The 15,098-nt window shown below is 37.5% G+C and overlaps 1 protein-coding gene across 18 annotated transcripts in view; it reads left to right on the forward strand.

Moving 5' to 3' along the window:
* The window catches only part of MARK3 (microtubule affinity regulating kinase 3), a 103,379-nt gene that overhangs the window by 12,116 nt on the left and 76,165 nt on the right, over nucleotides 1-15,098 (forward strand). For 17 of the 18 annotated variants that reach the window (XM_070249314.1, XM_070249316.1, XM_023628470.2 and 14 more), the window contains exon 2: nucleotides 2,485-2,676. In XM_070249314.1, coding sequence (XP_070105415.1) covers nucleotides 2,485-2,676 — 192 coding nt within the window. Of the gene's footprint in view, nucleotides 1-2,484; nucleotides 2,677-15,098 lie in introns of those variants that run through there. The other variant, XM_070249318.1, reaches the window with a different exon arrangement.

Consider the following 15,098-nt stretch of genomic DNA (forward strand, 5'->3'; position numbering starts at 1 on the left):
TGTGCCAGGCACTGTTCTAAGTTCTCAGAATATCTGATAATGAACAAAACAGACAAAAATCCCCTTGTCCTCTTGAAAGTTACATGCTAATGGATGTAGTACTAAAGAGTTAGTCTTTTATTATAAGTAGATTGGGGAGTAAGCAAAGGTATAAACTTGGCGTAAGATATGAATCTTAAGATTCTTTCACCATTTCTATTTTACATGCAGTAAAAGACAGTTGATTTGCACAAAAGTTAATACTTTGTCTCTTTAACTGTCCCTCCCTCTAGAAAACCTAATACATGAAAAGCTGAATTTATAAACCATGTAAATTAGAAAAATGTATGTTTACATTCCAAAAGCTTAACAAAAATTTTGGATAGTAGTATAATTTTTTTTTTTTTTTTTTTTGAGGAAGATTAGCCCTGAGCTAACTGCTGCCAATCCTCCTCTTTTCATTGAGGAAGACTGGCCCTGAGCTAACATCCATGCCCATCTTCCTCTACTTTTTTATATGTGGGATGCCTACCACAGCGTGGCGTGCCAAGCGGTACTGTGTCTGCACCCGGGATCGGAACCGGCGAGCCCCAGACCGCCGAAGCAAAACGTGTGCACTTAACCGCTGCACCACCAGGCCAGCCCCTGGATAGCAGTATAATTTTAATGACTATGTTTTCATTGTGTAAATAGTAAAACCACTTGACACATACCTCATGGAGATGGGGACTTTGTCTTATGCACTGTTGTTTTTCCAACACCCAAAACAGTGTCTGGCACATATTTATATAAAGTTTGTTATATATTGTCACTTGGCAAATATTTGAATGAATGAAAGAAGAAATTCAGAAGATAGAAAAGAGTAATTTCTCGTACTTTAACCACCTGAACACTACAGTGGTTAGTATTTTGATATTTTTTATTTAGTCATTTTAATATTTATTAAGGACCTGTTATGGGCCAACTACTGTTTTAAGATCTAAAGAATAATAAATTACTGTCCCTGTTTTCATGAAACTTAAATCTAGTTTGGAAATAAATATATAACAAATATGGTTACCAAAATTCTTATAAAACCATACTCCAGCTGATCTACAAAATTTGCGTTACAACAGCATGTCTTGTGTACAACAAAGTGTACCTGTTTTGTTTAGTGTCATAACTTAGTTGTTTTAATCTTTTCTTTGATCAGCAAGTCCTCATTTATGAAGAGGCTATTTTTCCAAAGTTCTGATTTGGAAATTAGAATCCTTTTTGTTATAGGAACAGTGTTACAAGTGGCTTAGTTTCATAACTAGTCCTGTTTTACCTAAAATATACATTTACAGTAAATCATACAAATTGTTTTCAGTGCAGTTTTACATGATAACTGAATAGAACAGAGGAGAACTTAATACCAAAATCTGGTACATGAAGGAGAAGTATTTGTTTAGAGGAATATGAGAAAGTAGATGGAGATTAACATGGAAATTCTGGAAAGGACAGGACTTCAGAAGTTGATGGCACAAATTAAGCTTCACTTTAAAATACTTGTTTTTCCTTCTTCTTGATATGAGTGCATTACAAAATACTTCTTATGTTTATCAGCTAGAATGAGGCTTGTGTGGACTGATAGATATAGAGAGAGGATGGGAAAGAAGGGACATTTTCCTGGACAAAAAGTTAGAAAAGAGAAAAGAATGAAGGAGGTTGAAAGTGTCTGTGTGAGGCTGTTTTGAAAGTGAGAAGCCTTCCTGGAGCAGGAGTTCACAGCCATGAGAAACAGGCAGTGGGGCATAGCGTCCTTTGAGCATGTCTGGGGAAAGAGGAACACTGGGCAACTGGGTGCTTGTACTTACAGAATAGCACACAGCAGGCGTTTGTAACTCCCGTACCTTTGTGTTTAATACTGTTAGAGCCGCATATGATTTGTTTTACCTTTATGGAGCACGTTGAGTACTTTATTCATCTTTTCAACAAATATTTATCAAGGGCCACACAGTCTGGCTGTTTCTTTAAACACATTGTTTTGAATTACTGTTAGCAGCGTACTGTTGAAATAAATTGAGAATCCAGATCCTCTTTGGATTTCTCACTAATGATGTGGCTATGAATAAAGCACAGAATATCCTCTGGTGAATGGTCATATCAGCTGTTCTGCCTGCTTCACAAGGTGTAGTAAGAATCCTACGTGCCGGTGTGTTTAATAGCATATGGAAAAGTTAAGTTCTTTATGACTGTAAGGCAGTCCTGTTACTCCTATTTTATATTACAGCCACATATAGAAAATATCTCGTTTCTTTCTGAACACCCGGGTGAATGTCAACAATTGATATTTTTCTTCTAAGTGTTGTCTTGTTTTCCTCATAAATTTATTTCATGTGGGCAAATCCCTTTAAAGTACTAGCTGCATTAGGATTAAAATTAAAGGTGTAATGTTTTGTTTCTTCAATTAGAGGCTCTTAAAACTTGGCAAGTACTATGTGTTCTCTCATTTCCTTATCTTTGTTGTATGTTGTATTGTAGCACACGTCACATGGAGATGGGCGGCAAGAAGTTACCTCTCGCACTGGACGCTCTGGAGCTCGGTGTAGAAACTCTATAGCTTCCTGTGCAGATGAACAACCTCACATCGGAAACTACAGACTGTTGAAAACAATCGGCAAGGGGAATTTTGCAAAAGTGAAATTGGCAAGACACATCCTTACAGGCAGAGAGGTAAAATACAAATTATGCTTAATTTCTGTTATGATGCTTGCTCTGTTTAGTTCCACGTGAGAGAGAAGAGAGTGTCTATATTTGCGCTTCTTTCTAAGCTAAACTTTTTTTTTTCAGAACAGGAAACATATATTAATTATCTAGGAGTTTTTTTGCTTTCCCATTTCCTTAAATTAGTTGTAAATATTATGAGTGTTTGAATAATCTTTTTCCTTTAAAAATAGTGGTCTTTTTCAGCAGTAAACATCTGCCACCACAGTAAAAAGTGTTTTGAACATCAAGTGTAAGCTCTTGGTACTTGAAAATCAGTAGTGTTATCTGTTTTTAAAGATTTATGCTCAAGAAGGTTCTTCATCTCCCCAAATACTTTTCTCATGGCTTATATTTGATGGATTATCATGCACGAAGGCGCATGCTTTTCTAACTTGTGTGATATTGGCTTTCTGCTCAACCACATTCTCTATTTATCAGAAATACTTCCATTAAAACTACTGAGTTAACTCCTTCTTCACATTATGCTTGTGCAGCACAGAACCTGTTTTGCTTCTTTGACATGGTTTCTTGCATTTAGATCTTTCTACCTGTTGTTCCTCTGCCTGAAATACACTTCACCCTTTTGTGTAGGGATCACTTCTGGGAAGTAATCATTGACAGACTCTTTCCCCAGGCATGGGACTCATGTTAAAAATCCTGCTACTTCCCTTAGATAGCTTGTTGTACGTTATATTGGTATTGCTTATTTGCCTGTCTTCCCCCTCTAGTCTGTAGGGTAGAAGTCAGTACTTAACACAATGTTTGGCACATATTAGGTACTTAATATTGTTGAGTGAATGTAATGATACTTTTGAAGGAAGCTTTTTAAAGAAATGCTTTCTCTGTACTGGAGCCTCCTGATATGTGTGCCAAGACAGTGTTACGAATGTGCCGTGGTACAGATGCCTGCCACCCACCATACCCAGGGCTGCTGGAGCAGGACCCTGGGCCTGTTATTCTGTCAGCAAGCAGCCTGTGTTTGCTGCAGTGTGCCCTAAAAATATTCTCATTTTCTCTATGTGCTGGGACCTGAAGAAGGTTGGGGAGCACTTGTCTATGCTAATTGGAGTCTTTTTATTTATTTATCTATTTATCTATTTATTTATTTTATTGAGGTCATATTGGTTTATAACGTGTAATTTCAGGTATACATTATCATATCAGTTTCTCTATAAACTCCGTTGTGCACACCGCCACTAGTGTAGTTTTCATCTGTCACCATACACATGTGCCCTTTTTACCCCTTTTGCCCACCTTCCACCTCCTTCCCCTCTGGCAGCCACTAATCTGTTCTCTTTGTCCATGTGTTAGTTTTATCTTCCATCATATGAGTGAAGTCATATGGTGTTTTTCTTTCTTTGTCTGGCTTATTTCACTTAACATAAAACCCTCAAGGTCCATCCATGTTGTTGCAAATGGGACGATTTTGTCCTTTTTATGGCTGAGTAGTATTCTGTTGTATGTCTATACCACATCTTCTTTATCCGTTCATCAGTTGATGGGCACTTGGGTTGCTTCCACATCTTGGCTATTGTGAGTAATGCTTCAGTGAACAAAAGGGTGCATAGATCTCTTAGTATTGTTGATTTTTGTGTTCTTTGGATAAATACCCAGTAGTGGGATAGCTGGGTCGTATGCTATTTCTATTTTTAGTTTTTTGAGACACCTCCATACTGTTTTCTCCAGTGGCTGCACCAGTTTGCATTCCCACCAGCAGTTTATGAAGGTTCCCTATTTTCAACATCCTCTCCAACACTTATTATTTCTCGTCCTGTTAATTATAGCCATTCTGATGGTTGTGAGGTGATATCTCATTGTAGTTTTGATTTGTATTTCCCTAATAATTAGTGACATTGAACATCTTTTCATGTGCCTGTTGGCCCTCTGTGTACCTTTGGAAAAATATCTGTTCATATCCTTTGCCCATTTTTTGATCCGGTTGTTTGTCTTTTTGTTGTGGAGTTGTATGACTTCCTTATATGTTTTGGAGATTAACCCATTGTCAGATATATGGTGTGCAAATATTTTCTCCCAGTTGGTAGGTTGTCTTTTTGTTATGTTCCTGGTTTCCTTTGCCTTGCAGAAGCTCTTTAGTCTGATGTAGTCCCATTTTTTATTTTTTCTTTTCTTTCCCTTGCCTAAGTAGACATGGTATTCGAAAAGATGTTGCTAAGACTAATGTCAAAGAGTGTTCTGCCTATATTTTCTTCTAGGAGTTTTATAGTTTCAGGTCTTACAGTCAGGTCTTTAATCCATTTTGAGCTAATTTTTGTGTGTGGTGTAACGTAATGGTCTACGTTCATTCTTTTGCATGTGGCTATCCAGTTTTCCAAACACCATTTATCGAAGAGACTTTTCCTTTCTCCATTGTATGTTCTTGGCTCCTTTGTTAAAAATTAGCTGTCCGTACATGTGTGGTTTTACTTCTGGGCTTTCAGTTCTCTTCTGTTGATCTGTGTGTCTGGTTTTGTACCAGTACCATGCTGGGTTTTTTTGTTGTTTGTTTTTTTTTATTTAGGAAGATTAGCCCTGAGCTAACTACTGGAAATCCTCCTCTTTTTGCTGAGGAATACTGGCCCTGAGCTAGCATCCATGCCCATCTTCCTCTGCTTTATACGTGCGATGCCTACCACAGCATGGCTTTTGCCAAGCAGTGCCATGTCCGCACCCAGGATCCAAACTGGCGAACCTCGGGCCACCGAGAAGCTGAACGTATGAACTTAACTGCTGCGCCAGCAGGCGGACTCCCCCATGCTGTTTTGATTACTGTAGCTTTGTAGTATATTTTGAAGTCAGAGGTTGTGATGCCTCTAGCTTTGTTCTTTTTTCTCAGGATTGCTTTCGCTATTTGGGGTCCTTTGTTATTCCCCGTAAATTGTAGGATTCTCTGTTCTATTTCCATGAAGAATGTCATTGGGATTCTGATAGGGACTGTATTCAATCTGTAGATTGCTTTAGGTAATATGGACGTTTCAACTATGTTTATTCTTCCAGTTCATGATCATGGAGTACCTTTCCATTTCTTTATATCTTCTATTACTTTCAGTAATGTCTGATAGTTTTCAGTGTATACATCTTTTACCTCCTTGGTTAATTTTATTCCTAGATAATTTTACTCTTTTTCTTGCCATTGTAAATAAATGGGATTGTATTCTTAACTTCTCTTTCTGCTAGTTCATTATTAGGATAGAAATGCAACTGATTTTTGTAAGTTGATTTTGTACCCTGCCACTTTGCTGTAGTTGTTGGTAATTTCTAGTAGCTTTCTGGTGCATTCTTTAGGCTTTTCTACGTATAGATCCATCTTGTCCACAAACAGCAAGATTTTCACTTTCTTTCCTATTTGGATACCTTCTATTTCTTTTTCTTGCCTAACTGCTCTGGCCAAAACCTCTAGTAGTATGTTGAATAAGAGTGGTGAGAGTGGGCACCCTTGTCTTGTTCCTGTTCTCAGAGGGAGGGCTTTCAGTTTTTCAGTGTTAAGTACGATGTTGGCTGTGGGTTTGTCATATATGGCCTTTATTATGTTGAAATACTTTCCTTCTGTACCCATTTTATTGAGAGTTTTTGTCATAAATGGGTGCTGGGTCTTGTCAAATGCTTTCTCTGCATCTATTGAGATGATTGTGTGATTTTTATTCTTCATTTTGTTAATGTGGGGTATCACATTGATTGATACACACACATTGAACTATCCTTGCGTCCGTAGTATAAATCCCACTTGATCGTGGTGTATGATACTTTTAATGTATTGCTATATTTCGTTTGCCAATAGTTTGTTAAGATTTTTGCATCTGTGTTCATCAGTGATATTGGCCTGTAATTTTCCTTCTTTGTCTTATCCTTGACTAGTTTTGGTATCAGGGTACTGTTGACCTCATAGAATGAGTTAGGAAGCATTCCATTGTCTTCAATGTTTTGAAATAGCTTGGGAAGGATAAGTAATAAATCTTATTTGAATGTTTGGTAGAATTCTCCAGAGAAGCCATCTGGTCCTGGACTTTTGTTTTTTGGGGAGGTTTTGATTACTGTTTCAGTCTCTTTACTTGTAATTGGTCTATTCAAATTCTCTATTTCTTCTTGGTTCAGTTTTGGGAGGTTGTATGACTCTAAGAACATATCCATTTCTTCTAGGTTATCCAATTTGTCGGCCTGTAGTTTTTCATAGTATTCTCCTGTAATCCTTTGTTTTTGTTTTTTTGTGGTATCATTATAGTTTCTCCTCTTTCTTTTCTAATTTTATTTATTTGAGCCTTCTCTTTTTTTTTTTAGTGAGTCTGGCTAAGGATTTGTCAATTTTGTTTATCTTCTCAAAGAAGCAGTTCTTAGTTTCATTGATGCTTTCTATAGTTTTTTTAATCTCTATTTCATTTCTTTCTGCTCTGATTTTTATTATTTTCCTCCTTCTGCTGACTTTGGACTTTGTTTTTCTTTTTCTAGTTCTGTTAGGTGTAGCTTAGGATTACTCATTTGAGATTTTACTTCTTTGTTGAGGTAGGCCTGTATTGCTATAAATTTCCCTCTTAGAACCACTTTTGCTGTGTCCCTTAAGAATTGGTTATGTTGATGTGCCACACTAGAAGGCCCTACAACTAAAAAAAATACACAACTATGTGCTCAGGAGATTTGGGGAGGAAAAAAAAAAAGAAGAATTGGTATGTTGTGTTTTCGTTTTCATTTGTCTCCAGGTATTTTTTGATTTCTCCTTTGACTTCCTCATTAATCCAGTGCTTGTTCAGCAGCATGTTGTTTAGTCTCACATATTGTGACTTTCTCAGCAATTTTCTTGTACTTGATTTCTAGTTTCATAGCACTGTAGTTGGAAAAGATACTTGATATGATTTCAGTCGTCTTAAATTTTTTGAGGCTTGCTTTGTTTCCCAACATAAGATCTGTCTTTGAAAATGTTCCGTGTGTACTTGAGAAGAATGTATATTCTCCTGTTTTTGGATAAAATGTTCTATATGTATATATTAAGTCCGTTTGGTCTAGTATTTCATTTAAGGCCACTGTTTCCTTGTTGACTTTCTGTCTAGATGATCTATCCATTGATGTAAGTGGGGTGTTGTGGCCCCCTACTATTATTGCATTGCTGTCAGTTTTCCCTTTAGGTCTGTTTGTAGTTGCTTTACATACTTGGGTGCTCCTGTGTTAGGTGCATATATATTCATAAGTGTTATGTCCTTCTGGTGGGCTGTCCTTTTATCATTATATACTGCCCCTCTTTGTCTCTCATAGTCTTTTTTATCTTCAAGTCTGATTTGTCTCATTTGCTGTCTTTTGCTTGCCATTTGTTTGGAGTATCATCTTCCATCCCTTCACTGTGTCTTTTGCTTGCCATTTGTTTGGGGTATCATCTTCCATCCCTTCACTGTGAGCCTATGTTTGTCTTTAGAGCTGAGATGTGTTTCCTGGAGGCAGCATATTGTTGGGTCTTGTTTTTTAATCCAACCAGCCACTCTGTGTCTTTTGATTGGAAAATTCAATCCATTTACATTTAGCGTGATTATTGATGTATAAAGGCTTAATAATGCCATTTTATCTCTTGTTTTCTGGTTATTTTATATTTCTGTTGTTTCTTTTCTCTTGTATTTCTGACTGCCACTTCAGTTTGGTGGTTTTCTCTTTATGATTTGTGGCTGTACTTTGATTTTTTGTTTAGTGGTTGCCATGAGGTTTGTATAAATTATCTCATAGATGAGATAGTCAATTTTCTGATAGCCTCTTATCTCCAGTAGCTTATCAGTTTCCATCCTTTTCCTCTTCCCCTTCTGAGTTTGTGTTGTCACACAGTGTTGTTGTCTGCCTTGTGAGTTTGTGACTAAATTTAAGTGTTTATAGTTATTTTTGATGCTTTCCTTCCCTTTGTCTTTTATCATATAATTAAGTATTTACTAACCTATTCTGATACAAAGCTGCAATTTTCTGATTCTGTCTATTTATCTCGTTGCTCAAGGTTTTGTAAACCTTTGGGTTTTAGTTTCAGATGGGAGGGCTCCTTTCAACATTTCTTGTAAGGCTGGCCTAGTGGTGATGAACTCCCTCAGCTTTTGTTTATCTGAGACAGCCTTTATTTCTCCATTGTATCTGAAGGATAGTTTCATTGGATAGAGGAGTATTTGCTGAAAAGTTTTTGTCTTTCAGTATTTTTGATATATCATTCCATTCTGTCTTAGACTGTAAGGTTTTTGCTGAGAAATCGATAGGGGTTCCTTTGTTAGGTTATTTTCTTCTGCCTTGCTGCCTTTTATATTTTTTCTTTGTCATTGACTTCTACCAGTTTTAACAGTATATGCCTTGGAGAGGTCTTTTTGCATTGATGTAATTAGGTGTTCTCTTGGCTTTATGTACTTCTAAGTCAAGTTCTTTCCCCAGGTTTGGGAAGTTCTCAGCTATTAGTTCTTTAAACAAACTCTCTGCTCCTTTGTCCCTCTGGAATACCTATAATCCTTATGTTGCCTTTCCTAATTGAGTCAGATATTTCTCAAAGAATTTCTTCATTTTTAAAAAAATCTTAGTTTTCTTTCCTCCTCCACCTGAAGCATTTCTATATTTCTATCCTCTAAATCACTGATTCTGTCCTCTATAACGTCAGCTCTGTTTTTTATGGATTCTAGCTTAATTTTATTTCATTTTGTTTTTCATATCCAGAATTTTTCTGGGTTTTTTGTTTTGTTTTGTTTTGTTTAGATTTTCAGTGTCTTTGGTGAAGTGTTCCTTGTGCTTGTTAATTTTATTCCTGAGCTTATTGAACTCTCTAAATTTTCTTGTATCTTGTTGAGTTTCTTTATGATAACTGTTTTGGATTCTCCTCTCCGTCTTTGGATTGTAAATTTCTGTGAGTTCAGGATTGGCTTCTGGAGACTTGTGTTCCTTCTGCTCTGAATGTTAATGTAGTTTTTCATGGTGTTTGATGAAATGATACTTGGCTGGTGCATTTGTGGTAGTATCAGGTTATCAGGTTGCAGATTCAACCTGCCACTGCTGGCGGGGGCAGGAGCTTTTGTTTTCTGATCCTGCCCTGTCTGCTGCAAGTTTTGCCAGTAGGGCTTCCCTGCATTTGCATGCTGACTGCAGCCATTTGGCAGGTCATGCACGCATGCACATGTGGGGCCTCTGTGCTCCACCAACAGGTCACTCTGGTGTGGGACCGCTGCACTTCACAGGGGATTGGCTAAGCTGGTGTGCTAGGTAGGAGGGGTTGGGAGCTTTCTTTTCCTCATGGTTGGCTTGGCTGAGCTGCTGCTTTTGGTGGGAGCTCCTTCTCAGGGGCTGAGCTGTAACATGGTGGGCACTCCCACAGGCTACAACTCTGAAAACATGCACGGGGGGCCTGGCTGCCAACACTGTGTGAACATCTGCAACCTATATTGCTGCTGCCAGAGAGGGGAAGGGGTCCACTCACCTAGTTCCGCTGCCTCCTGGGGATCCAATCCACTCACCTTGAGATGCACAGTTGTGTGGATCTCTCAGACATCCTTTTGTGCTGTGTGGGGAATGCTGCATAGGGAATGTTGTGCTGTTCTGCTGGTTACTGAATGTCCATTCAATTGTAGCTTAGAGGGGAGAGACGAACAACTCACTCCACCATGATGCTGACTTATTCTCTGCTAACTGGAGTCTTAAGCAAAGACTCTAAGTAAAGCTTTGTTTCTTCACATACCATCTCAATTTTAGCGACAAATCTCTGGTTAAGACTCAGTTGTTGACTTGCCTGGACTGCTTTTGGAATCAGTAAAGAGCACAAGTAGGTGGAGCTTTCCTCAATGTCCTTGATCACAGCTTGTTGAAATAAGGAATAAAACCTCTGAGTTAGTTCCCACCAGGCTCAGGTGGTTACTCAGCCAGTTTCCTTACATGGGCAGAGAATGGTGGGTTAGAAGAGGAGTGGGACAGACAGAGCCCCTCCCCTTTTACTTAACATACATGGCTGAAATCTGGCCTATAGTGTTTATATCTAGTGGTTCTCTCTCCAGAAATGCTTGAATCTCACTAGATAGTGGCTAAATTTAAATTGTTTGTTTTTTTTAAACTGAACAAAACCATTTTTTCTTTTTTTCTGTTGTATTACCCAGAATCATATAAAATATAAACATAGGAATTCATTATGTAGAATGTAAAAGTTCCTTGAAATTTCTCTCCTCCAAGAGGATTATTTTCAGCAGTTTGGTGTAGATTCCCACAGTTTTTTATGTAGACATTAACTTTTTGATTATTTTAACAAAAAAGGACTCGTTGGACGTAAGGGTAATTTTTTTTAGCCACATGCTTGACCTGGTCTGGATGTTAGTGCTCATAGGTCTGACGCGTTCTGTTTAATGGGACGTCATCTTCCACTGTGTGCTGGTGTCCTAGCCTATCCCCTGTCAGTGGGCATTGGGTGGTTTCTAATTTTTTTGCTGTCAGAAACATTTGCAGTGGGTATTCATTTTTTTTCTTTTTTTTTTTTTAAGATTTTATTTTTCCTTTTTCTCCCCAAAGCTCTCTGGTACCTATGTTTTTAGCTGTGGGTCCTTCTAGTTGTGATGTGTGGGATGCCGCTTCAGCGTGGCTTGATGAGCAGTGCCATGTCTGCACCCAGGATCTGAACTGGCAAAACCCTGGGCCGCCGAAGCAGCGTGCACAAACTTAGCCACTCAGCCACGGGGCTGGCCCCTCAGTGAACGTTCTTTAACATCACTCTCTGTGCTCTTGTTGAGAGTGTTTCTGTAGGATAAATTCCTAGAAGTGGAAGTCCTGGGTCAAAGGGGATGAATATTTGACATTGTAATAGATACTGCTAAATTGGTTTTGAGAAAACATCATACTACTTTATTATCCTTCCAAAATTAATGAGTGTCCATTTTTCTACACCCTTGCTAAGACTGTGTAGATAATTTTTGTCTGATGGACAAAAAAATGGTATCAAAAACTTGCTTTTTCTTGATAACTGCTTAGATTAATGGTATTTTCATATAGTTTAGTCATATTTTCTTTTTGAAACATTTCCTGGTTATATCTGTTATCCATTTGTCTTTTCTTTTCTCTTTTAAATCTTAGTGATTTAAACCCTTTATGTGTTTCAGACATCAGTCTGATTTGTCTGGTTTCAATTCTGATTGGGGTTTCATGTGTTGGTGAGAAAGATTTAGTTTGTCCCAAAATTTTAATAATGATTTTGTATTTTCCTGTAATACTCCTATGGCTCACATTTGAATACTTAATTCATTTGGTATATATTTGGGGGGATTAGTATGAGGTATGGGAACTTTTATTGTTTCATCTGGATTACCACTTGTCCCAGGATCATCTACTCTTTCCCTCTGATTAAAGATACCTGCTTTATCACATACTAAATCCCCATATATGTCCTTTTGTTTGTCTGATTTATTTATTTAGTCTTGTACCAAACTGTGATGTTTTTATTACTGCAGCTTTTGGCTGTACTTTTTGATCTTTTGGGAGTAGGTAAAGTCTGTACTGATTATTGTTATTTTTCAAAAAATTTCATAGCTCTTCTTGCCATTCACTTAGATGAATTTTAGAATCAAGTTACTATGTTCTAAAAATAACCTTACTGGAATTTTGATTAGATTAATTTTGTTTGGAATTAATTGAATTTATAAACTGATTTTGGGGAATTTTGCTATTTTAATGATGCCACATTTTTCTATGCAGAAATATGAAATGCGTCTCAATTTTTTTTTAAGATTTGTAATTTTCTTCATCTGGGTTTTGTGTAATTCTTGTTCATTGCAAAACATTTTATAATTTTTGTCGCTATTGTGAGTGGGATTTTTTTCCCTAGCTGTTGTGAATATATGGGAAAGCTATAACATTTGTATAACATCTTGTATCTGAGCACCTTTTGAACTCACTCTCATTTTGTGTATCAAAATTAAGCAAGTTTATTTTTAAATTATGCGTTATTTTTTTCTTTTGGCGTGCAACTCTCAATTTTAACACATTTATAGATTCATGTTACCACCATCATAATCGAGATACAGAACAGTCCCATTATTTCAGAAAACTCCTTTGTGATCCCTTGATGGTTACCCCCTCCCCCAACATAACCTCCTGCAACCATTTGTTTGTTCTTCATCCCCGCAGTTTTGTTTGTTTTGATGTCAGGTAAGTAGGATCATATAACATGATCCCTTTTGAAACTGGCTTCTTCTCACTCAGCATAATGCCTTTGAAGTTCATCCAAGTTGTATATAGGATAGTTTTCTCGGTCAACAGTGGACCACGTATACCATGGGGCTCCCATAAGATTAGTACCATATAGCCTCAGTATATAGTAGGCTATACCGCTTGGTTTTGTGTAGGTACACGCTATGGTGTTTGCACAATGATGAAATCACCTAACAACGCATTGCTCAGAATGTGTCCATGTCGTTGAGTAATGCAAGACTATACCATTGTATGCCTGGACTGCAGTTTTGTTCATTCCCCCACTGAGGGACATTTGAGTTGTTTCCATTGTTTGGCAGTTATGAATAGAACTGCATAACCATTCAGGTTTTTTTTTTTCTTTCTTGAGGGGGGAAGATTAGCCCTGAGCTAACATCTGCCGCCAGTCCCCCTCTCTTTGCTGAGGAATACTGGCCCTGAGCTAACATCCGTGTCCATCTTCCTCTACTTTATATGTGGGATGCCTGCCACAGCATGGCTGCCAAGTGTTATGTAGGTCTACATCCAGGATCCGAACCGGGGAGCCTTAGGCCGCCAAAGCGGGACTTGCAAACTTAACTACTGCATCACCAGGCCGGCCCCACCATTCAGGTTTTTATGTAAACATAAATTTTAATTTCTCTAGGATAATTAACCGGGAACTAACTAAGTGAATTTATATTATAGAAAGTTGGTTTTATTATAGGTTTATTGCAGTATAATATTTCTAATAGATAGAAGGAAACTTAAAACCTCTTTTCTATTTATTATTGTATTTTTATCACTTGATGCTGTTCTCAGCCCTCTCAAAGCTAAAATCTTTATTTCTGTTAGCATTTTCTTGCCCTTTGATGTGTCTTGCCTATTGAGGTAACTAAGACCACTAAAGAAAACCCAGAGTGTTGTAGGAAGTGGTAGTACCGATTGGGAGACTTAACTCAGTCTGAGTCAGTATAAGATAAAAGAATTATTATATATTATGTTAAGAGACAGTTTTGTGTTTTTTTTCTTGAAGATTAAAAAAATTTTTTTTTCCTTTTTCTCACCAAAGCCCCCCGGTACATAGCTGTATATTCTTCGTTGTGGGTCCTTCTAGTTGTGGCATGTGGGACGCTGCCTCAGCATGGCTTGATGAGCAGTGCCATGTCCGCGCTCAGGATTCGAACCAACGAAACACTGGGCCACCTGCAGCAGAGCTCGTGAACTTAACCACTTGGCCATGGGGCCAGCCCCTAAGAGACAGTTTTAACTGCTATCCTTGGGGTAAGAATAGAGATGAGGTAGAATTATATAGTGGAAAGAATTTCCTAAAAGAAGAAGGGAGTGGGTATAATCTGTATCATGCACTTAGATCACAAGGATGTTGGGAACATAAAAGATACATGAGAAAATTTATGCATTCATTGGAAGAATGGCATTTTTACTGAACAGACAAATTAGATTAATGACTTATAACCAAGGTGTATACTATGTACAGCTAGATAACAGTTTCTGATAAAGTCTTTAAACAGAATGATTGTGGTATAAGCCCAGTTTAAATGAGACCCTTCTCTCAGGATGATTCTTAATTTTTAGACCACGAACTAATCAGAAATAGACACCAAAATCCTTATTTTATATATATTTAAGAACACAAATACCGGTCATAAAGTTTGTCTGATTTAATTCTTTAATGAAAATGCTATCCATTCTTCTTAGTGTCATGGAAGCACTATCCCATATTTACTATGGATTTGGGGATGTTTGGTGCATTTACTGTCTTGTTTTTGGCCAGCTTTTCACAGCTGAAGGTTATTTTCTCTTCTGAAATATTGTCTGTTTCTATACTACAGTTTCCTTTGAACCTAACGTTTTCTTTCAAGCTCATTTTTTTTTCTCAACTTATTTTCATAGCCTCCCAGGGATCTCTCCCCTCACGTGAACTACAGGAGAACTCACTTGTATCTGTCATTTGGTACTTAATTGAGGCTATTTTTAATTATCTTAAAAAAATTTTTCCATAGTAATATATGCATATAGCTTACAAAGTCAAATAGTTCTAAAAAACTTCTAACTAAAATCAGAACTTTCTTTTCCCATCACTCCTTGTCACTCAGTACCATTACTCAAAGGCTCTCACTTTCAATTCTTTAGCTCTTTCTTCTGATACTCTCTTGGCCATCTCCAAATTTGTAATTTTAGATACCACTGACTTCCTCTTTATGGAAGATGAGGATATAGCTTTCTTACATAACTCA

The sequence above is a fragment of the Equus caballus genome, chromosome 24, assembly GCF_041296265.1.
Source record: "Equus caballus isolate H_3958 breed thoroughbred chromosome 24, TB-T2T, whole genome shotgun sequence".
In the NCBI taxonomy this organism is placed as follows: Eukaryota; Metazoa; Chordata; class Mammalia; order Perissodactyla; family Equidae; genus Equus; species Equus caballus.